A 25,298-nucleotide genomic window follows, 5' to 3' on the forward strand; every position below is an offset into this window, starting at 1 on the left:
ACAGAGAGATTATAAATATGCTATTATTTTCTACCCTGGGCCTCTAAGCTTCTAGATCTCCTTACCAGAACCTACCCTAGAAGAGGTCACATAGACAGCAAGTGCTGGAGCCCCGATCCAACTCTAGGCTGGATCCGCTCTAGGCTGGAAGCCCTGTTCTTAACCACTAGACTATACCACATCTTTGATTTAATTGGATTATCAACTATAAGAAATTTGATGCAACCCTATCACTAAATCATTTTTTGTCTATCCAAAAGACATGCAGAAAAGGACAAATATTGCATAAGACCACTATTATACAAACTTAAGAAATAGTTTAAACTGAGAAGAAAACATTCTTTTGTGGTTACGAGAGGAGGGAGGGAGGGTGGGAGAGGGACATTCACTAATTAGACAGTAGATAAGAACTACTTTAGGTGAAGGGAAAGACAGCACACAATACAGGGGAGGTCAGCACAATTGGACTAAACCAAAAGCAAAGAAGTTTCCTGAATAAACTGAATGGTTCAAAGGCCAGCAGAGGGGTCTGGGGACCATGGTTTCAGGGGACATCTAAGTCAATTGGCATAATAAAATCTATTAAGAAAACACCCGGCATCCCACTTTGAAGACTGGCGTCTGGGGACTTAAACGCTAGCAAGCGGCCATCTAAGATGCATCAATTGGTCTCAACCCACCTGGATCAAAGGAGAATGAAGAACACCAAGGACACAAGGTAATTACAAGCCCAAGAGACAGAAAGGGCCACATGAACCAGAGACTACATCATCCTGAGACCAGAAGAACTAGATGGTACCTGGCTACAACTGATGACGGCCCTGACAGGGAACACAACAGAGAACCCCTGAGGAAGCAGGAGAGCAGTGGGATGCAGACCCCAAATTCTCATAAGACCAGACTTAATGGTCTGACTGAGACTAGAAGGACCCTGGTGGTCATGGCCCCCAGACCTTCTGTTGGCCCAGGACAGGAACCATTCCCAAAGCCAACTCTTCAGACATGGATTGGACTGGACAATGGGTTGGAGAGGGATGCTGGTGAGGAGTGAGCTTCTTGGATCTGGTGGACACTTGATACTGTGTTGGCATCTCCTGCCTGGAGGGGAGATGAGAGGGTGGAAATGGACACGAAAAGAGAGAGTAGAGGGAGAGAGCAGGCTGTCTTATTAGGGGGAGAGTAATTGGGAGTATGTAGCAAGATGTATGTGGGTTTTTGTGTGAGAGACTGACTTGATTTGTAAACTTTCACTTAAAGCACAATAAAAATTATGAAAAAAAAGACATGCAGAAATAATTTCTTTTACTCAGTTATTATGACTGTATTTGTCGTGATAGAATTTTATATTTTTTTACTATTATAACACATTATAGTTGTATGCTGATATACACTTATAGCTGCATGCTCATACAAACCCTTTTTCTAATGTAGTCATAGAGGATGATTCTGTTTTCATGAACTTTTATACACAGAGAAAGGAGGAGAAAGGTTATTAGCTAGGAACATAGTTGCATTTATAATTGATAGTTGTTCCACCACCATTACCTTGCCTTGCATTGATAATTCTAATACTTAAAAGAAAAACCTAATGGAATACTGATTGTCATCACACTGTAAATGTAGCTTTGATTTATAATATGTAACCTGTATGTTTAACCAAAGAAGCATTTTTTTTTTTTTTTTTTAACCAAAGAGACCGTAATGATTTGGGGGTTGGGAGGGGAGGAATGATGGAGGTGAAATGACTTCAACAAATTCCAAATAGTTTATTTCTCTTTATATAATTAAAATGTAGTATTATCATTCCCATGGAAAAATTGGGAAGTTAATGAGAAAGGTTTAAGAAACATTTAACAGCTAACCTCATTTCTGCTTCAGCACAGCCATTTCCTTTCTTGATTTACCGTCATGGTGAGCCACATGAGAAAACGTGGTATTTCAGTGTGCACACGAGTGTTTCGTAGTAATCAGAATGTAATTATTGTGGAACAAGGCATATGCAAAATAGAAGTGTCCACCTTAGGGAGTAACTGGCGTACATACCGTATAATATTTAGATTCGCTGTTATTTTTGACCTGAGTATGTATTTTTTAAATCAAATTTGTATTTTCTTTCAAAATGAGCACTCTACTGAAGTTATTATTTTTAATTCAGCTTTCATCTTTTGTTTTACCTCTCAAAGCCAGGTGGCATCAGGTTTTACTAATGTAGATTATCATGGTTGCTTTTTAATGATTTTTTTAATGTTAAATATCAATTTTGTATACAAATTCAAGTTGCAATAAGTAGCTTGAACTTAAGTACAATTTTTTAAACCTCACGTATAATTATAATGCATCAGCTTATAGTAAGGTCAACAAAACCCCCTGCAGTGGCCATTTAAAATCAAGGCATTTTCAAATAAAAGGCCATATTTTATTTCTTTTCCTGTTTCCATAGTGCATTGCACATAATGTATGCCCAGTAAATGTTATTAAATGATTGAAGAAATAAATGAGTGAACAAATGGAAAAAGTTCATATGTGGGCGAGGAGCCATCAAAACAAAGTGTTAATAGGAAGAAATAATTTTATTTCTAGGAAACTAAGAATGGGGAAATGTTGAACCCCACTTCATTTCAGAACAAATGGTATTGAAAAAATGATGAATGAACAAAGGGGAGTCACTCTCCACTAACAACATACTTAAACCACTAGCAAGTATTTTGCAGTGTATTTTTAAGTGATTTAATTTACTTAAGATTAAGGAGATAATACCAGTTTTTAAAAAAGAACTTAAAAATTTGCTAGAAATTAATGTCAGGTCTATTTTTACCTGGATTGTTAATACCCTTTGCCTTAAAGGAAACATTTCTGAAATAATACTTTTTTTCATTAGATATTTATGAGCAGGATCCCAGAGAGATTACTGTTTCCTCTTCTCTTCTCTCTGGTGTAATTTTAAGTGTTTCTCAGTCCATTTGATGGAGAAATATACTTCAAGTTATGAGGACACCAAAGAAACACTTAATAAAAACATTCGCTATACTGCCTAATAGTGTTAAAACATTTCACCTAGTATTTTAAAACATGGGTCCAGTATAAATACTACATGGGTGTTATGGAAATTGTGTGCTGTTTAAATGCAAGTTGGAGTGTTAAGACGGTCTCTCTAAGTTAGCACTGATACTCAGTGTTATGTGCAGAGAAAAGCACTTCAGTAGAAACTGGTGTGTCCTGGCATTCGTGGCAGGATTTGGACTGTCTCTAATCTCATTTGACTTGTTCATCTTCCTTTAAGGCCGTCCATAAAGATGCATTGGGTATCCTTTTCAGCCTTTGGTTAGGATTTGCATCAGTAGTCATAAACCTGCTCCCCGGACAAAGACACTCTCTTCCTTTGAAGTAACTGTTCAAGCTTTTCAAAGCAGTCCTAGAAGCCTGTCCTCTTTCTCTTTTTATTTTTCTTGAACGAGAGTTTGAAGTGTAGACCCTTAAACTAGTAGCAAGATAAATTTTTCTCTCAGCATTATTGAAAGCCATGATGATTTTTCAAGTAGCAAGACTTTAAAAGGTCCTTAAGGGAATCTGTCCTGCTTTATGACCTAGCTTTCAGTAGATCCTACTACCTCAGAAAGCAAAAGCAAAGACGTTTTATATCCATTAAAAAAAAAAAAAAAAAAATTTTTTTACCCACTGCAAATTTTTATCACACGAATTAACCTGGTATTTTCCAGACTTTTTTCTGCTCTTTAGTTTAGAGACTTCAGTGAGAGATGGTGATAGCTTTGGGGTCTTTGGGAAAAAAAATATGGTATTGCTCTATTTGAGCTGAATCCCCCACCCCCCGCCATTAACAAGTGGTTGGGAGGGGCAGATTTCCGTGAGTGCTACAAGGAGAATGAGTTAATATGGTTCCTAGGTTTTATTTCTAGGCTTTCCAAAAGGAAATATGCACAGATACATAACGAGGTTTTGCATTTGCTTTCTGTGGGTTGTTATCACTTGGGCTCTGTTATGATCCAGGATGATGCACAACAGCGTGACTTCGGAGAAAGAGTCTGTGAGCCACGAAGAAGGCCTGTCTTCTGCCTCCTGATTATCCCCTCTGCCCTGAGTAATTTCACTCCGTGTGATTCCCAAAATGCCTGCTGAGCTTCAATAGTTTGGACCCATTTGATTTAAATTCCATACCATATAATTCCATCTATTAAAGTAAAATTTTAACATTTAAAACACTTGGTTTATTGGAACTTATAAAAATCCAACAAGTATTTTCAGCATACTTTTTGATCAAGAGAAAATGTGAAGAATGTTTGATCTATACAGCAGATAAGTCTTTAAACAAGACTGGAAACAGCTTTTCTTAGGGGAAACGATACCTTTCCTTATATTGTTGTATGTGGGATTTTGAAGACCATTAGCATACATTCCCATAGGTGAGGGACCTCAGGCAGCACAGACTTTTTACTAGAAATCCATTGAGTGTTAGTGAAACCAGTTACCTGAAAAGAACCTAACAGTCATAAATCTACCCTTATGCTTTTGTTGTTTTTTCTTTCCTTTCTTTTTTGTATTTCCTGAATTGTCTAACCTGCTTCCTGGATTAGGAAATGTTTTGCCAAACTTTGAAGCTAGAGTCCTAGCATTGAACAGTTCTTTATTTAGAGATCAGGACCTAGGAACAGGGAAATCTTTTTTCAGCTTTGAAATTACTGTGTTTGTCTGTGTGTCTTCTGATTTGTGGAGAGAAAAATGATTGATACAGTTTAGAGTACTGGAAATTAATATTTCGCATGTAAAGCATACTCATGAAAATCTTAATGAGTTTATAAAAATGAACGCTTATATTTTAACCTGCTTTCTAGGGTCAATGATGAGGCTTCCTTAAACTCTAAGTTTATAATCATAGAAAACTCTATTTCAAATTTTACATAAAGGGAAGACATACAATAGATAGTAATCCTCTCCCTCCCCCTCCCCTGCCCCTGAGAAATATTCTTAGATCTAGAAAACAAAACGTTAGCATTGACATGCTTAAGTGGCGCTGTCCTCTGGGCCCACCATTATCCATCTGTCCTTTGTTTACTTTGGCTTATACTTAGATTGCTTTCAGTTACCATCAGTCTTCCTTCAAACTTTCGTTTTCCACTGAGGAATAAATACCAAGATAATTCAAATTAAAACAAAAATCTCAACCCCAACCCCACAGAATGGTAACTTGGGAAACAATCACACCAAACATGTATTCCTGTAGATCTGAATAATCTTAATTATTGATAAACAGTTGTCATTAGATATAATTACAGTAATTTCAAAAATAACATTGTATTTCATGGAATGTAGAGCTTCTTGGGAAGGGTGGGAAGCAGTGAATCAGGGCTAAAGTATTTGTAAGGGGGCTTTTTAAAACACACCATGGGTCCAGTTTTGTGGCAAGTTGTATAACTTATGAAGGTTAACAAATTCATATTGGGTTTCATTATTTGCTTTTTAAAAAACATATTTCCCAAGTTTGTGGACTTTTAAGAAAAAAAATGGTTGTTCTCATGACCAGTTCTTTCTGTTGTGGGAAATGTCACATAAACTTTCTAATTATGGTGGGTTTCCCTTCAGAAATAAGTTTTTGAACTCTGAAAATCAGATGAAACCAAGCACCTTGTTCACTTATCCCCTTGCCTTTGAGTATGTCACTTGAGGCCTCCCCTTGTCACTAAGCATGCAGGCCAGTTCCAGTGTCTGGCTACATGCAGCTCAGCCAGTATGGTGCAGTGTGATACGATGCCCCTTTGGCTTAAATCCCACTTGGAAGTCTTTACAGTCAACAGAAGCCATGAGGGGCACTGTGGGGACACAGCTGTGCAATGTGCACTCCAGGAAAAGACTGTGATAATCATGCCCCTGGGTGTAACATCCTGGGTTGGATGCTGGCTAGACATGAAGTGACCGCAGGATCCAGGTGACGTGGAACTAGAAGCGCTGAAACCAGGCCCCTGCCTTCATCGTAGAGGCCCCTAACCTTTTTTTGGTCACAGATCTTGTGCATTCAGTGAAACCTACCCCTCCCCCCTCAGCCGCCAGAAAAACACAGGCATATATGTCTATCTTGCATGGAATTTCACAGGACCCATTAAACCAAAACCAAACCCATTGCCGACTCATAGCGACCCTCTAGGATGGAGTAGAACTGCCCCATAGGATTTGCAAGGAGCGCCTGGTGGAGTTGAACTGTTGGCCTTTCGGTTAGCAGCCATAGCTCTTAACCACTACGCCACCAGGGTTTCCACAGAACCCACTCAGCCTACCTTAATTGTTGGTAAAACAATTTGGAGGCTGGACTAGTTTTTGTTTTTTTTTTTTTTTGACAGCATTTGCCTTCCACGTACCGTAGGATGGACCTTCCCCAACCTAATGGATTTCTCTCAGGAGAGGGGAGACTGCTCCAAAGACAGCCAAGTGTCTGGGTTTAGGACTACAATTTATTATTTTTTTCCGCACAGTTCCATAGTGAGTGGTACTTACCTGCTTTCTGGGCCTATCTGCTCCTTGTTGATGACACAGTGTCATTCATCAACCATACTATAAAGCCAATCCAAATCAAGAAAATATAGATTACTATCAGAATCCTCGTCTCTAGTTCCATTTATAAAGGCTTTTGGTGTCTTTGTCCTTAGAGACTAGGAAAGCAGAGGATTAGTTTAGTTTTAAAATAGTATTCTTCAGGCTAAATAGAGAGCCTAGTTCATCCTTGTGGTTTGGCACTGATCGAGCCACAAATAAGGCCTATTATTATTATTTACTAAGCTGTGCTGTGGTCATTCACAGGGTGGGTTTCTCATTAACAATCTGTTTTCTTTTTGTTTGGACTGTGATGCAGGGTAACCTGTTTTTTCTACCTGTGAAAAAGTCTTGAGACATCTCCCCTTCTCCACCATGCTCCCCTGATTTTCAGTCACTACCAGTAGAATTACCTGTAAGGGTTTGGTTTTGTTGGTGTTTCTTGGTTTTTTGTTTTTTTCTGTTCATTGAATGAACTAGAGAGAAATATACTCTGTGAGACATATCAGGGAAATACATATTCTTAGTAAGGACAAAGAGGGGGGCCGCTCTGAGATACCATGAGGCCTAGTTGAGACTGCCTTCATTAGGACAGGAGTTTTGGCGGCCCAAAGAGGAGGCAGAAGCTTTTCCTTGAAATGTAAATTAAGCTGAAGTAAGTCGCCACTTTTATAATCCTCCATAAATCATCAAATTGAGAGGTTTAATTTTATAATCAGAAACTGTCTGAGGCATTTCAGAAAGCAGATTCTATCTTAATTAACCCTGAGTTTTCAACCATTGATGCTTCATAGTCAGGAAGGCATTATTTGAAATTTAGCAACACGTGGCCCTTAAAATCAAACTATAGCATATAGCATGGATCTAGTCCTAAAATGGGATTTTTGGACAAATTCTGAGGCTGTAATTAAAAGCTTTAGGCATGATGGGAATTAGGAACAATTATTTAAGTCTGTACAGAGGTGGATAATATGCTGCCTGACCTTGAATTGATTTGTATTTTTGTCTGTTTTTTCCTAAAGGTGAGACCACTACTCCTCGGGCTGTTCTGACAGGCCACGACTGTGAGGTCACATGTGCTGCGGTCTGCGCTGAGCTGGGTCTGGTGTTAAGTGGCTCTAAAGGTAAAGCTCAGCACCTTCATAAATGTATGCATTTCTTGGTATCTTCTAGTGACAAATGACCAAATATGAATTTGGTTCCTTTTTCTCTAAAGCCGTGTTTGTCTGTTATGGTCATCGTTAGCTACATAGGGTCATTTGCATCTAAGTTCATTAAAATTAGATAAACCTGGAAATCCACTTTCTCAGTGGCACCAGCCCTATTTCAGGTGCTGCATATCCACACGCAGCTAGCAGCTACTGCAGTAGTGCAGAGATTCAACATTTCCATCATCACAGGAAGTTCTGTTGGACAGCACTGCTGAGTTTTAAGAGTTTAAGATGTTTTAAAAGATAGCCCATACTTTTCTCATCTCTGTGAGGCAGGGACAAGGATATTTGTTTATTCTTCTGAACTCTGACTGGGCTGGACGCCATCTCACACTGGAGTGGAAACTCTTGACCCAGCCTGTTTTAACCTCCAAATATTGGGACTAGGCAGGAACTAGCGTGGCACTGAGAATGGAGTGGAAAGGTATGTGAGCCGATTTGCCTAGAGGTTTCTGCTGGTAGGTAGCATCAGCATACGTTAAGGCCAAAGATTCCAAGCCAGCTTTCCAGGAGCACATGAAGCAAATCCGGATCTGGCCAGAGCTGTTATCAGTTCATGGCTTATTCCATTGTAGTCGTTTATCCATCTCACTGTCTCTGCTTTGAGCAAAAATACAAGTACTAGAATCTCATGTTTTTAAGGCTTAGCTCGGGGGGAACCATAGAGTATTTGAGTCACCTTCCCTGTGTCCTGAGTTGTAGTACTGAGTCTAGCTAACAAGGCTTCTTCAAAGCATGGTGTTTAAAAACCCAGCTGGTCAAAACACTGATAGAGTAATAATGACAGCAAGAATCCTATAACTGCTGGATTTTTTGTTGTTGTGTTCCTTCTTATACCGAGTAATGTCATACATCCAAAGCCAACATGAGTTCTTGGACTCTCTGTGGTCTGAATCAGGCATATGCAGAATGAATCTATCACATTACAGGCAGTCCTTTTTCTGCATGGAAGTGCAGGGCCATAAAAATGACCATGCAAAATGGAGCTATGCAAAGTGATCTCCATAATGAATATGAGTTTGATTGTTCCATGACCTTTAAAAATATTTGTCAAAATAGTAAAAGCTCTCTCTCTGTTATAAATGTATAACCAAAAGCAAAAAACCAAATCCATTCCCAACAAGTCGATTCGAACTCATAATGACCTTATAGGACAGGGTAGAACTGCTCCATAGGGTTTCCAAGGAGCAGTTGGTGGATTCAAACTGCCGACCTTTTGGTTAGCAGCCAATCTCTTAACCACTGGCTCCATAAATGTATAGAAATATTTTAAAAAATAGTAAAACTCATGTTTATTAATACACTATAATTTGAAACATTGAGAATTAAAGGATTTTATTTCTTCGTGGAAAACACGTCAAGAGTACTGGTTTGAACATGGCATGCCGCCTTCTCATGTTGTAACTCACGATATGGAGCAAGCCATCTTTTCTTTGCCTTGGCAAATTGTCATATTCCTTCCTAAGTTTGGTTCACCTTCCAACATTTTATCCTTTATGCTTTCAATGTTGTAAAATATCCCCTACAATTTCTTTAATGTGAAGTTTTTTGCTGGCATCACTTCTGGGACTTCTTTAACATTTTTGTCAAAACCACTTTTCTCATTTATGTTGATAAGTTAACCTTCACTAATTTCCTCCGGCTACATATTTACAGTCTCCAGAATGGCGACAGTGTCGACATCCTACAGTCAGCTATTTCTTCTGTTACTCAGTTCGCATTCAATGTGAATTCTGCTTTCAGTGTTATCCCTTTTCATTTCTTTACTGCAGTCTCATTTTTGTTGGCCAGTTCCCTCTTTGCATTGCCCATTTTGAGGTTACACGCGTCTATCAGTAGGAGATAAGGAAGCAGCACAACTACATGGTCTGCTGTCTGTGCATGAACTGAATGATAAATGCTCAGTGACCAGTCACCAACAGACTTTGAAAGAAGTGATGTGATTCATCACTGATCACGACGCACATCTGTTATTTATGTAGTGCTCTGTGGACTAAAGACTAGTGGACTAGCAGCCAAGTTTGTACTTCATGCTGTTAGTGTAGTAACTGAAATTTCAACCATATTGTTGGAGGACTGGTGTTATTTAAAGCATGATAGCGGAAACATGTGCATATTGGAACTGTGCGATGCAAGGACTGCTGTATGTATTTCTGTTTGCGAAACCATATCTTCAAAAGGGCATGCTTTGAGTAGTCACAGGGGGAGCAGGTAATGATCCCAGGTGGCCAGGAGAGTAAAGGGCATATGCCCCCAGTTTACCTTCTTGTCTAACTCAGACTTGCCTTGGAACTTACTCATCACACAAGCAATTGTTGTTACCTACTTGTTTGCTTTGCATATAGCAGACACTCAATAAAAATAAAACAGCTCTGTGTGTAGGAGTTATTCAGCAGTTCCCTCATCCACTCAGTCATCTCACCCTGGGGAGCTGGGAGTGCTGGATGCTGCTGCGTGCTTTGGGGGACAGCGGGGAAGTGAACTAACCCAGCTGACAAGGAGAAGCAGCAGAAGGGTCTCTATGTGAATTGATTTAGGGGGGCTAGCAGAGACCCCCTTTCAATGTAAAGTAGTAGTGGGAGGGAAGAATATGGCAGAAGCCTGATTATGAGAGCTGTAGGTAGTAGCAGAACTGAAGAAATGAATTGGAGGAAGGAGGCTTAGGCCTTCAGAGCCACCCTTACAGGCTCTCCCTGCCAGGCCCACAGCGCTGTTAGCGTCGGGGACCCCGTGAAACACAGGGAGAGAGGTTCAGAGCGTACCTGAGGGCAGCCCCATGTTTGAGTGCTTCCGGGCCTTCCTTGAGGCTGTTCTAGGACTTGGAATTTGTCCTCTTTTCTGAGTTCTTCCAGCTTGTATCACGAATTGGCATAATGAGTTTCATAAGTAACTTCCTGTCTCTTGAGGAAAAGTGAACTTGAACGTGTATGACTCAGCCCTCTCCTCTCCCAAGAGGAAGAGATCTGACATGCACAAAGGGGAGATTTTACAAAATCACTTGTGTATAAGATCTATATGTTTTTAAGGTTTTCTGTGATAGTAGTGTGGTACTTTGTTTGACAGGTGCTCAAGATTCAAATCACATTTGTCTGTTTTCTTTTTAAAAAATTAATTTTGCCTTTTATTTCTTTAACCAGAAGGACCATGTCTCATACATTCCATGAATGGAGACCTGTTGAGGACTTTGGAGGGTCCTGAAAATTGCCTGAAACCAAAGCTCATTCAAGCCTCAAGAGAGGGTCACTGTGTCATATTCTATGAAAACGGCCTCTTCTGTACGTTCAGTGTGAATGGAAAACTCCAGGCCACTATAGAAACAGACGATAACATAAAGGTGAGTGCCCTGTAGAATTTTCAGCGTTCTTGATTTTTACCTCAAAGTGTGGAAGGTATGGAGGGACAGAGTTCACTAAAGACACCTCTGTTACTGAGTTGTTGAGGGCCTCTCTTCCATGCCGACAGAAAGCCATCAGGCAGCACTTGGACAACACTCATATACCCCACAGCATGTCCCAGCTGTACTGACTGCGTGGCTCGGCCAGGACGCTTTGCTGTGAGATCACTAAGGGCAGCGGAGGATGGTGCTTCAACAGAAGAGGTTTTTCTAAGGGCTTGTGAAGCCATTCTGGGTGGCTTTTCTGTGATGCTGTGTGTGTTTTTGTTTAAGAAAGTTCATTGCACATTGTTGTTTTCTGAGCACCAAAGCTAAGGTTAGGTTACACCTAACTGGGTCGTCTTTACAACTGAATAGGTGGAAGCAGCAGGGACTATGGCTATTTAGGATCAGCATCTCATTTCAGATTTCACTTTTCACATTCAGATTTCACTGGATAACAAGACCAAAACTTGTGAAGGGAATCAGGCTTCAGGTTGTGATGTATACTAGGCAGACCTTTTTCGCTGTTGGTATACAAGGAATGTAACCCCATCAGCCTTCCGGGGTATTGCATGATTTGTATCACAGTATATGAGGTCGAAGAGAAGAGTAAGGACTGTTCTTTTAGAAGTCGACTTTTTCAAGATGCTTCTTTTCTCACCTCCAAGCTCCTTGGTACAGATAAGGTAAAAGGAAGCTGTGGTGTCTCATTTTCCAGAACGGGCATAGGGATGCACTTGACCTATGTACAGTGAGGGAACCCCAGACATGTTAGGGTTGGGGGAGGGTCAGCTTGGGACTTTTTACTCATTGCTATGCCTGACCTGGGTGGCTTGGATGACATTAAAATTCTCCCAGACTGCTAGATCGAGTCTGATCACCCCCTTCTCCAACAAAATACTGGGGTCAGGAAGTACTAAGGAACAAAAACCCTAGGTACAGATCATGTTGATGAAATCAGCCCATATTGCCTCTCTAAGGAGCCCTGGTGGTGGAGTGGTTAAATGCTCAGCTGCTAACCAAAAGGTGGGTGGTTCAAACCCACCAGTCGCTCTGCGGGAGAAAAGACGTGGCAATCTGCTCCTTAAAAAGGGAAACCCTACAGGGAAGAAGGAAACCCTATGGGGAAGCTCTCTGTCATACAGGGTCACTATGAGTCGGAATCGACCCCATGGCACACAACAACAACATACTGCTGTATTCCAGGACTGATTTCTTAATTCAACAAGCTGCTTCCTTTTTTCTCTTCCTCCACTTCTCACCATGATTTTTCTCCACTGCAGGTTGCCTGCCTCCTCTACAAGGGCACATACGCAGAGACACACTCTTATTTTTCCTTCTTTCCCATAATGCTTCATTTAAACCAAGTGTACATCAGAGGGTTTCCTTGCCTCTTTTCTTTACAACAGGAATGTTGATAATCTGTCACTTTGGGTTGCGATTATATTGTCAGCTACACTAATAAATCTGTAAAATAATTTGAAATCCCTTGCTGGTTGAAACAATTTCTGTGGCGTTTCAGTCAGTACCAAAGGCTCTGGGAAGTTCCTTAAGGCCGCAGGAGGGAGGCTTTCTGTAGACCGTTCGCACACACAGGCTTTTCCTCTCTGCCCTGTAGCCATTGTTTTTTCCCTCTGTAATATTTCCCACTGGATTTTAGGCTTAAACAATCCAGTGCCTTTTCCCCAGCACTCCTGCACTTTATCATCCTAAGTTGCAAGTGGCAACTGTGTGATTAAAGCGAGCTTGCCTAGAATGAGCATGACCTGCCACAGCTCCAGAGACTGACATGTTCAGAGTTAACTGCGTCGGGAAGGAAGGAAGGAAACCACAGGTTGGGAATACGAGACATCACAGAGCAAAGATCTCTGGCTCCATCCTGCAGTCTGAGCCTATATAAGGAAAGGAGACCATGGAAACAAATTAGTCATCAGCTCAGGCCAGAAAACAGGTTTCTTTGAAATACCAAGAACCCTGCAGGCAGGCAGCCTGGGGAACCTCACCACTAATCAAGACTTCCCACCTGTTTTTATTTTAAATGCCAGATTGTTCAGTGGCATTTCGGTTAACGGCATATCATACTACATCCAATGTTTAGATGTCTTAATGAATAACTTGAATTTAAGTAGGCAGCCTGCACAGAGCAGCAAAGTTATTTTATCCTAAACAAAGGCTAACCACTATTTCACCCATAGGAATTCATTTATTTTCTTTTCCTGAGGCTGTGTTTTGGGATACAGCCGTCCCCAGCAGACTGCTGTGGCTGCCGGTGCGTCATCTGCTGATGCTGTGGAAGCCAGCGCAGCTCCAGTGCTGGCCCGGCTCTCAGGAGTGCAGACGGTGAAACAGGGCATCTCTGGGGCCCTCGGAGGCTCTCTAGTCATGACCAAGCCTGGCTGCTGAGAGGCGTGTTAGGATGAACAACTGCGTGATGCTGGTTTGGGTGGGGCGGGAGATGGGGTGCTCAGTGACTGCTAGTTAGCCTGGCTCTTGCCTCCAGAGCATTTGAAAGGTGCCTCGGTGAGGGCCAACAACATATTTTTTTTTCACCTGGGCAGGCACCTGGCTTATTAAAATGTTTTGGATGCTGATAAATATATAGTCCTTAAAGTTTAGGCTTTATTTAGTTCCAGACACAACTAGGATCCGAGATTACTTAACAGAACAAAGTTAAAGATTAATGGTTTTAATCCATGTTTTAATATAGCATTTATCCAGTAAAAAGCCTGAAAATGTAAAACACAAGTGAACCACAACCTTAAGGTTAATGGATTTTCATCAGCTGAACTTTGTAAGTGTGAAAATAAGTGTAGCAAATAATTATTTGTGTGAGGTGGAGAGGGAGAAAAGGAGGTCGTAAGATTAGCTTTAGGAGAAGGGCGATACCTTTTACAGCAGGTCGGCAAACTCTTTCTATAAAGAAACAAAACATAAATAGTTTAGGCTTTACGGGCCGTGTAGTCTCTGTTACAACTGTTCTTGAAAGCAGCCATAAATGAATGGGTATGGCTCTGTTCCAGTAAATTCTATAATTTTCACGTCACAACATTTTTTTTCCAACCATTAAAAAATGTAAAAAGAGCCATACATAAACAGGCAGTTGTCTGGATTTGGCCCGTGGACCTTAGTTTGCCAAACCCCGTTTTATATGATTGAAAAGGCAAAGTCTATGTCCACGCCGCCTGCTTAATACTGCAGGAGAGGACAGAGACGCTGGGCTGGCTGACAGTAGCCCCGGCTGAGCACTCACAGTCCTGAGACAGGAAAAAAAAATGCTTAGCCTAGGGCTTAACCACTCTGGGAGCTGTGGTTCTCTACTAAGTCTTCCCAACTGTGTTAAAAATCCAGTGGGTCCAGGGAAAATGCTAAAGCTGGTGGTCTTCTACCTTGGGGCCATAGCCCCAAAGGCAGCTGTATTCTGTTGGGGACATGAGGCCAGCTGCCACTGCCTGCTCGGCATATCCACAACACATCTGGCAAGATAGATGATCAGGAGGCTCCTCAGTTTGGAGGGCTGGTCCCAGTCCAAAACATTCACCATCAGGTAGCATCTATAGAATGGGAAGAGTCTGCCACCTCATCCTTAAATAACAAAACTCCTAAAGAACATACATACACACACTTTATCTCTTCCCTGCAGTGCAGTAGCTACACTACTACAATGTAGGAATTTAATCAACCACAGGGTGGGGGCTGAACTTTAGGCCACATCTCCACTGAACATTGCTGTGTCTCATAGGCCATGCAGCTGAGCCGGGATGGGCAGTACCTGCTCACGGGAGGAGACAATGGAGTGGTCAGGGTGTGGCAGGTGTCTGACCTCAAGCAGCTCTTCACCTATCCAGGCTGCGATGCTGGGATCCGGGCCATGGCCTTGTCTTATGACCAGAGGTAAGACTGGACTCATGGGCCACAATGGCGGTGTTCAAAGCTGTGGAGGGAATTTACTTAAATGTTCAGTGGATAAGCTGAATTGTGGGAGTCAACTGTGCAAAGGAGCCAATGAAATGTCTGGGCTTCCAAGAGCACTTTTTTAGAAGTGTGATATCTTTTGAATGGCATTGAAACTCTTGAAAAAAATCGAGTTGTCCAGGGATAGGATTTGAGTAGCAAAGGCTCTGATTACATTGCTGAAAAGCTTTATATTTCCTTAAAGTACCTTTAAAAAAAAAAAAAAAAAGAGTCTCATTGGGGGAGAGCAATTAGGAGTATATAGCAAGGTGTATATAAATTTTTGTATGAGAGACTGACTTGATTTGTAAACTTTCACTTAAAGCACAATAAAAACTTAAAAAAAGAGGCAGAGCCAAGATGGCAGACTAGTCAGATGCACTAAGCCATCCTGCTGCAACAAAGATCAAAAAAAACCAAGTAAAACATTCCCAGACCTCAATCCTAGAACCTTAAATGAAAGGATAAAGTATCAGATTGGAAGTCACTGGGTAGAAGAAGAAACTGATACAAAATGGGGACAGAATAGAGATATGGAGTGGAGCTTCCTGAACAGCATGACTCAGTGTTGCCATCTTGGAGTAAAGCCAACAACCCTGCATGCAGAAAGGCACCTCCACAGAATTCCCAGTAGGAGATAGTCCTGGGTGTGTCCACGCCATACCTGTAAGTAAAACCATGTTTGCTGGCTACAGCTCAAGGAGAAGCCCAGACTCACCCAGTAACCACAGGAGCGTGGTCCTACAACACCCACCCTGGCCCAGATGGCTTCACTGGAAAATTCTACCAAATATTCAGAGAAAAGCTTGCACCAGTACTACTCAAACTATTTCAGAACAGAGAAAAAGAAGGAATACCTCCAAATTCATTCTATGAAGCCAGCATAACACTGATATCAAAGCTAGGCAAAGCTACAAAAAAAATAAATTACAGACCAGTATCTCTCATGAACACAGATGCAAAAAATCTCGCCAAAAGAATTCAGCATCTCATTAAAAATACATATATTATATCATGACCAAGTGGGATTCATATTAGGTATGCAAGTATGGTTCAACATTAGCAAATCAGTGTCATCCACCACATAAATAAAATCACATGATCATCTCAGATCATCTCAGTCCACATAGAAAAGGCATGTGATAAAGTCCAACACCCATTCCTGATAAAAACTCTTAATAAAATATATAAAGAAGGGAAGTTCCTTAACATAATAAAAGGCATCTGTACAAAGCCAACAGCCAACATTATTCTCGACAGGCTGAAAACATTTCTCTTGACAATGGGAAGAAGACAAGCATGCCCTTTATTACCACTTCTATTTAACATTGTGCTGGAAGTCCTAACTAGAGCAATAAGGCAAGAAAAAGGACTAAAGGGCATCCAAATTGGTAAGGAAGAAGTAAAACTATCCCTCTTTGCAGATGATATGATACATAGAGAAGAACCCTAAAGACTCCACAAGAAAGCTACTGGAATTAATAGATTCAGCAAAGTAGCAGGACACAAGATAAACATAAAAAAATCAGTTGGATTCCTATACACCAATAAAGAGAACTACGAAAAGGAAATCAGGAAAGTAATACCATTTATAATAGCACCTAAAAAAATAAAATACTTAGGAATAAATCTAACCAAGGATGTAAAAGACCTATACAAAGAGAACTACAAAACAGTACTACAGGAAACCAAAGGCAACTTACATAAATGGAAGAACCTACCATGCTCATGAATAGGTAGACTCCACATTGTGAAAGTGTCAATTCTACCCAAAGCAGTCTACAAATATAATGCAATCTTGATGCAAATACCAACAGCATTCTTTAATGAGATGGGAAAACTCATCAATAACTTTATATGGAAAGGAAAGAGGCCCCGGACAAGTAAAGCATTACTGAAGACTAAGAACAAAGTAGGAGGCCTTGCACCACCTGACCTCAAAAGCTACTATATAGCTACAGTAGTCTAAACAGCCTGGTACTGGTAAAATGACAGACACATTGACTAATGAAACAGAATCAAGAACCCAGATGTAAATCCATCTACCTACGGCCGCCTGATCTTTGACAAAGGCCCAAAGTCCATTAAATGGGGAAAAAACACTTTTTAACAAATGGTTCTAGCAAAACAGGATGTCCATCTGCAAAAAAAAAAAAAAAAAGAAACAAGATCCCTACCTCACACCATATCCAAAAACTAATTCAAAACAGGTCAAAGACCTAACTATAAAACCAAAAATAATAAAGACCATGGAAGAAAAAGTAGTGTCAACACTAGGGGCTCTAATATATGCCATAAACAGCATACAAAGCATAATTAACAATACACAAACACCAGAAGATAAGCTAGATAAATGAGATCTCCTAAAAATTAAACACACTCATCAAAAGACTTCACCAAAAGAGTAAAAACAGACCGTACAGACTGGGAAAAAAATTTGGGCTCTGACATATCCAACAAAGGTCTAATCTCTACAATCCATAGGAAAATCCAACACCTCTACAACAAAAAGACAAATAATCCTGTTAAAAAATGGGCAAAGGATAGGAACAGACACTTCACCAAAGAAGACATTCAGGTGGTGTCTTAGTTATCTAGTGCTGCTATAACAGAAATACCTAAAAGTAGATGACTTTAACAAAGAGAAATTTATTCTCTCACAGTCTAGTAGGTTATAAGTCCTAATTCAGGGTGTCAGCTCCAGGGGAAGGCTTTCTCTCTTTGTCAGCTCTGGAGGAAGGTCCTTGTCCTCAATCTTCCCCTGGTCAAGGAATTTCTCAGGCATGGGGACCCTGGGTCCAAAGGACGCTCTGTGCTCCTGGTGCTGCTTTCTTGGAGGTATTAAGTCCCCAGTTCTCTGCTTGCTTCCCTTTTATCTCTTGAGGGAGAAAAGGTGGTATGGGCCCCACCCCAGGGAAACTCCCTTTACATTGATCAGATTGAGGAGGTAACCTGAGCAAGGGTGGTGTTTACAATCCTACCCTAATCCTCTTTAGCATAAAATTACAATCACAAAATGGAGGACAACCACACAATACTGGGAATCATGACCTAACCAAGTTGACACATATTTTTAGGGGGACACAATTCAATCCATGACAGGTGGCTAACAGATACATAAGGAAATGCTCACAATCATTAGTCATTAGAGTAACGCAAATCAAAACTACAATGAGATAGCATCTCACTCTGACATTATTGTCACAAATAAAAAAAAGCAAAACAGAAAATAACATATGTTGGAGAGGTTGTAAGGAGATTGGAACTCTTATACACTGCTGGTTGGAATGTAAAATGGTACAACCATTTTGGAAAACAATATGGCACTTCCTTCAAAAGCTAGAAATAGAAATGCCATAAGATCCAGCAATCCCACTCCTAGGAATATATCCTAGAGATAGAAGAGCCATCCCATGAATAGACATGTGCACACCCATGTTCACTGTAGCATTATTCCCAATAGGAAAAAATGGAAACAACCTAAGTGCCCATCAACAGATGAATGGATAAACAAACACACAATGGAGTATTCTGCAGTGATAAAGAACAATGATGAATCCGTGAAACATCTCACAACATGGAAGGATCTGGAGGGTATTATGCTTAGTGAAATAAGTCAATCACAAAAGAACAAATACTGTATGAGACCACTACTATAAAAACACATGAAAATGTTTCCACACAGAAAGAAACAATCTTTGATGGCTACGAGGGAGAGGAGGGGTGGGGAAGGAAAAACACTAACTAGATAGTAGGTAGGTGGTAACTTTGGTGAAGGGTAAGACAGTACACAATAGTGGGAAAGTCAACACAACCTGACCAGGGCAAAGTCATAGAAACTTCACGGACACATCCAAACACTCTGAGAGAACAAGAACAAGCCTCTGGACAGAGAGCTGGGGACCGTGGTCTTGGGGACATCTGTCTCAACTGGCATAACATAGTCTGTAAAGAAAATGTTCTACGTCTGTGGTGAATAGTGACTGGGTCTTAAAAGCCTGTGAACAGCCACCTGAGATACAGCTACTGGTCCCCTTCCGGCCGGAGCAAAGGAGAATGAAGAAGACCAAAGATACAAGGGAAAGAGTAGTCCAAGGATTAATGAACCACAACTATGGCAACCTCCACCAGACTGAGCCCATAACAGCTAGATGGTGCCCAGTTACCACTACTGACTGCTCTGGCAGGGATCACAATAGTGGGTCCTGGACAGAGCAGGAGAAAAATGTCGAACAAAATTCAAATTCACTCACACACAAAAAAAACAGGTTTGCTGGTCTGAGGTGGGAGAAACCGCCAAGAGTATGGCCCCCCAGATACCCTTTTAACTCAGTACTGAAGTCACTCCTAAGGTTTACCCTTTACCCAAAGATTAGACAGATCTATATATGGACAGACTCGACGGCACTGGGGTGGGTTTATACATAGACAGGTCTACACAGGGTCACTGTGAGTTGGAATCGACTTGACAGCAACAAGTTTTTTTATATAACCAGCAATAACACACGTGAAGATCGTGCTTCATAGTTCAATCATGTATACGAGACTAATGGGCACACTAGCCCAAAAGCAAAGATGAGAACCTGGGGTGGAGAAGAGGAAAGTGTTGACACATTGTGGGGTTGACAACCAGTGCCACAAAACAATTCGTGTATTAACTGTTCAATGAGAAACTAATTTGCTCTGTAAATTTTCAGCTAAATCACGAATTTTTTTTCAGAGCTGTAAACATGTTTAATGTAAAATGCCTTCGTCTTTGTGCCTGAGGACTCGGCTGAGCACCTTGGCTTATTTCTTAACCCCCCCCCCCCACCCCCGTGGTAAATTTGGGGAGGGTCATCTTTGTCTGGCACCTTATTTACTCTTAATACTCAGTCCCTTATTTTAGTTCCTAATTCTAATGTGAGGTACAGGAAGGATATTGAATATGACTTCACCTCTAAGGGCTGATCCTGGCCACCCTGCAGAGGAAGGGCTAAGGCCGTGGGCTCGGCCTCACAGCAGCTCTGAGAGAGGCGCCCCTCAACTGCCCGCCCTACTGCTTTCATCTCATTGTCCCCACTGCTGCCTTCTCAAGGACAGATGCCAGCAGCGGCTCTGTCTTCAGTGTCATTCAGTAGGTTCCTGTGTTCTGAGGACTAGGCCTCCACCCAGAGTGTAATGGACACAGAATAGTCCTTTGAAGAGGGCAGCCTGGCCAAATCATGGTCAGCCCTCTGCCTTCATGCTCCTCACAGAGCATCTACTTGTCAGAGGTGATCCCTGTCACTTGATTGCTGCTGCTTGCACAAGCAAATACTCTGAGATCGTGATGCTTTTCTTTGATTCTGACGCCACTATAAAGGCCAGGCCCTCCTGCCAGGCCAGCCCAGCCCCTTAGAAACGACAGAGGCTGTTCATCCTGCACCCCACTCCTGCCCACACCTGCCCTTTCAGTGAAAAATCAAGCTGTGGCTTGGGTCCTTGCAGAGCATCAGGAGGAGACAGCACCCCAAGCTTCCTCAGGATGGCATTCTCGTCATCAGAACAGCACCTGAGTTCTCACAAATGCAGGCTTTCTGCCAGCTTCTCCAGTTACCTTGTGGACTGAGGGAGGGCAGTTCTGTAGGAGCAGGGCCCTGGAAAGAAGCAGGCTTGTAAACAAACCTCCATCTGCTGTGCTTCCCCAGGTGCATCATTTCCGGCATGGCCTCAGGGAGCATCGTCCTCTTCTACAATGACTTTAACCGGTGGCATCACGAATACCAAACCCGCTACTGAGGAGTCAGCGCGTCGGCCCTGCCCGCACTGGGCAGGGGAAGTACCCCAGCATCGTTCTCTTAGAAATAGCTATTACATCTGAATGTAACTTCAATTTGCTCTAAGAAGCAAAATATTTTTTAAAGTTAATTGCTATTTTTGTAGACTTTGCTTGACTTTTTGGGGGGGGAATAGCAAAGCAGAAAACTGGCTGCTGGGTTCTGTAGTTTTCAAAAATCTATATTTTTAGTCATAATGAGAAGTCTATTTTCACCAATTATGAAAACTTACAATGAGGTGAGAAAGCCGACTAATTGTGGCTATATTATGAAGAAACCTTTCCCATTTCTCTATAATCTTGAGATGCGTGATTTTAACAACAGGGAAATGGGTTAGATACTGGGATGGGGGGTTTTATGCTGTACTTTTTTCCATAACAGTTGTACTTCTTTAGCAATGTTAAAATTATGGTAAATGTAATTTAAAACATCGCAATGAATTATTTCTATCAATATTATTGTTTAAGCATACCTAGGAAATTATGGTTTGAGGGAGGTTATTTTATTATATGGTTAACAAAGAATCTAATGTTACAGCAAGTGTGAAATATCTACAGTTTTTTTCCCTGACCTATCTTTATAGCACACCCAAATGATGGAAATGGTCTCGGACTCACAACTTTGTTTCATTCACTTTTAAAGTCAATGCAAGTACCAAAGCTTGCCCTTGAGGGTTGGCCGTGGCCATGATCCGAGGTGGAGCCACCCAGGCTGGGTGGCCGTACCCTGGGTTTGAGAACAGAGGCTACCAGGTGCTGTATTAAGCAACACCCATCTTACTCCTTTTGTTATTAAACTGTCTACACCTTCCTTTTTTGATTAGCAATTTGTACTATGAAACAATGTTATTTTGGTGTTGTATACTTCTACTTTTCTAGTAGATTGCTGTGTGGAATTCTGTGGAAAATATTTGAGAAAAGTCTGTATTGCATAAATAAATTCTTTGTATGTTGTGAACTTTGAGTTGAAACTGACACTCCATCTCTATTTCTCTTCCAACTTATAGAGGTCTCGTTTTTCTTCCCCTACACATTCATCTATTCTTTAAATGCAAAGATTTGCAATGGAGAAACAGAAGTTGATAGAAAAAGTGAATAAAATGGTAATTGTAATTGAATTGCTGGAATTATCTTTTTTACTCGTAACTCTTAAATACTGATAAAACAGTTATTTGCAAAGAAATCGCCAAACTCTGGTTTAGTCATGATTTTGATCAATAACCATTAAGAGACAGACTTCCTTGAATGAAAGCAGGAAGATGGGCCTTCTCTGGCTGAAGTCTCCATCTTGTTTGACTTCCCCAAATAGGAAAACTAGACCTGTATCTGAGAAGTGACAAAATAAGGGACCTTATCATTTTGTCTGCAATGTACCATTATTTTATAAACCATTAGGAAGGGAAATAGATAGTATGATGCAGGAGAGAGGGAGGGAAAGAATTTCTTAGAATCAAATACCCTAAGTTACTGGCAAATTCACTGACCAAACCACCTCACCAGTATTAACTCTGAGGCAAATATGATATTTTGGAAACTTTACAGAAAACGGTAGAAGAAAATCAGCCATACCTAAGTCATATATATGCCAGACACATGATACTTTACCTCACCGTAAGAAGCCTATTGCAAGGTTAATAGGCAGGTTCCTCTGGGAACCTAGAAATATTCAGTGCCTCCACTGCCTTCATTCTTTTAAAACTTACATCCTAAAATTATGGAAAATTAAGCAAAACACAAGTAATACTTCATAAAACAATGTAGCTGACATCAACACAAGGGCTTCTTTATGACAGAATCTGTTTAGTATGGGGAAACCCTGGTGGAGTAGTGGTTAAGAGCTATGACTGCTAACCAAAAAGTCAGCAGGTCAAGTCTACCAGGCGCTCTACTCTGTCCTATAGGGTTTCTATGAGTTGGAATCAACTAGACGGCAATGGGTTTTGGTTTTTTTGTTTAGTATGGTATTTTTTAGGACTTAACATTCACTTATTTTATCCAAGTTTAACTCCTTTAAATAAAAACAAAACCATTAATGCAAATAAATGTAAACCAATCAGGAAAAAAAGTCAAAGTAGAGGTAGTTTTCTGATGAAATAGAGTGACCTAGAACGGAAGGGAAATGCTGGCACATCGCTAAGCGGAGCAGTGGCTGAAAGTACGTGTTTGGTTTACATACAGTAACTTAAAGCTGGTTTAAAACCGCATCACCTCAAGAAATTCAGATTTTTCTCTCCATAGAACTGACTCATGTTGACATATAACCAGTCATGTCCTTGAAGCTCTGTAGTTTAAGAAATACTACTAGATCTCTGGGGAGAAAGCACAAGGACTCAGAAAATAGAGAACATGAAAACTGACCCCCAGACACAAACTTGTAGACAACTCACTCACAAAATCCTATCCCAAAATATGCCAAACACCCATAGATATTTTTTTATAAATTAAATACAATAAAAATAACCAATTTGCCCCTTGAAATCTCATCACATTTCAGTTCTACTTAGCATACAAAACAGGAAGATTCAAAATATCTTGCCTGGGAACCACGAGCAGCTGTAGGTAGGACAACAGTCAAGATCTTATCCTGGGGCTGCTCTTGTTCATTCAGTGTCCTCACACCACCATCATCAGAGGGGCAGTAAGATGGCAGTGGCCACTTGAGCCAAGTTTACATGAGATGGCCAGGGAATGCCAGGCTCCGACATCCACTGTTCGCCCTTCTCAGCAAGCCTTGCAGCCTGAGAAAACTCGAGACTCTCCACAGCTGCTCTTAGCAAACATGACTGAATTAAACAGTGTGTGGCAATTTAGATCTACCAAGATACTTGTCAGGATAGAGATTTTCATTAGGTATCTTTGATAGGTTTTCACTGGATGTAATTTCAAGAGCTCCTGGCCATGCAAATAATGGGCCTGGTTTGGTCCTTCCTGCTGTGTCACTAATGAAGGCAGCAGACCAATGACACAGGCCACTTCTGGATCAAGAAGCACAAATGTCTTTCATGTAAGCAGTTGGAGAAGTTGTGGCACCCATGTGTGTGTATGTGTGTGTGTGCATGTGTATATGTAGAGTATAGAGTAGCAGACAGCCCCACAGCCTCACTTCATCAGGTAAAATCGGATTAGGCCAAACCACATCTATAAACAGGGAAGGAAGGGGGACATGCCTTAAATTCCAAAATCTGCATAGCCTTTTCTTTCCCCATTGTCATCAAGTTGATTCTGGTTCATGGCAACTCCATCTGTCATGTCAGAGTTGAACTGTGCTCCTAGCTGATTTTTTACCAGGCCTTCCTTTTCAGGTGCCTCTGTGTAGACTCAAACCTCCAATCTCTTGGTTAGTAGTCCAGCATGTTAATCATTTGCACCACCCAGGGACTCCCATACCCATACACAAACCCACTGCTGTCGAGTCGACTCATAGCGACCCTATAGGACAGAATAGAACTGTCCCATAGAGTTTCCAAGAAACAACTGGTGGATTTGAACTGCCAGCCTTTTGGTTAGCAGCCGTGGCTCTTAACCACTCTGCCACCAGGGCTCCCATAGATAATGCCAGTGCCTCTAATTGCCAGTTCCTGCCTTATGAGGGGCTTGCAGCAGAAGCAAGGATGCTGCAATGTTTCAGAACTTCCTGCTTCTTAGGAGGAAGCAAAAGACCATAAAACAGCAAAAAAAAAAAAATGTTTTCTTCTGTTCTCATGAGTGGGAGAAACATGCAACACCATTTTTCTTTTAGACAGATTAGAAAAGTTGAGCTCATAATGCGTCTCCCCAGGGATTTTACCATATTTCTTGGGTCCCTGGAAGTCACGAGATCACTTTAAAAACGCAAGGCTACTACTGACACTGACACATCTCTCTGGCCCTTGTTCTATGAACCAGAAATGCAGATTACCCAGATGAGGCACTTCACATTTTTCTTTCTAATGAAAATGAGTGTGGTTTGGCCTTTAGGCAAGCTATCTTCCTTGAGACAGATTGCTCCTCTGGACACGGAAGAAGGCAATCCACAACCGTTCCGGTGAAGTTGGAGACCTTGGAGACCTCAGGGGTCATATTCCACAGCCATGAAGTGAATTATTTTTCTGTCTCTAAGTTCAGCAATAATTTTTCTTTTCCAGAAACAAGATTTTGGGTGTGGCACAGTGAGTCAGCTCCCATAAAGACTACAGCCTTGGAAACCCTATGGGGCAGTTTTACTTTGTCCTGTGGAACTCTATGAGTCAGAATTGACTGGACAGCAGCTGGTTTGGTTTGGGGCAGGTTTGTGTTATTTCCACTGATGGTTGTCCCATCCTCACAATTCACCACACTCAACCCCCACAATGAGGCCATTCTGACCACACTGAAGGCCCCCGGTGTCCAGCTCTGTCCAAAATGAAAGGCTTGTCTATGTTTGAAACAAAGTCTTTGATGACGTCTA

At 41.3% G+C, this 25,298-nt stretch overlaps 1 protein-coding gene across 1 annotated transcript in view; it reads left to right on the plus strand.

The window, feature by feature from the left end:
* Positions 1-21,951, plus strand: part of LRBA (LPS responsive beige-like anchor protein) — a 769,624-nt gene extending 747,673 nt beyond the window's left edge. The window contains exons 55-58 of the mRNA XM_049905216.1: positions 7,560-7,661; positions 10,886-11,082; positions 14,864-15,015; positions 20,745-21,951. Coding sequence (XP_049761173.1) covers positions 7,560-7,661; positions 10,886-11,082; positions 14,864-15,015; positions 20,745-20,835 — 542 coding nt within the window. The 3' untranslated portion in view covers positions 20,836-21,951. The remainder of the gene's footprint in view (positions 1-7,559; positions 7,662-10,885; positions 11,083-14,863; positions 15,016-20,744) is intronic.
* The last annotated feature ends 3,347 nt before the right edge of the window (positions 21,952-25,298 follow it).

This window comes from Elephas maximus, chromosome 13 (assembly GCF_024166365.1).
Source record: "Elephas maximus indicus isolate mEleMax1 chromosome 13, mEleMax1 primary haplotype, whole genome shotgun sequence".
Taxonomy (NCBI): Eukaryota; Metazoa; Chordata; class Mammalia; order Proboscidea; family Elephantidae; genus Elephas; species Elephas maximus.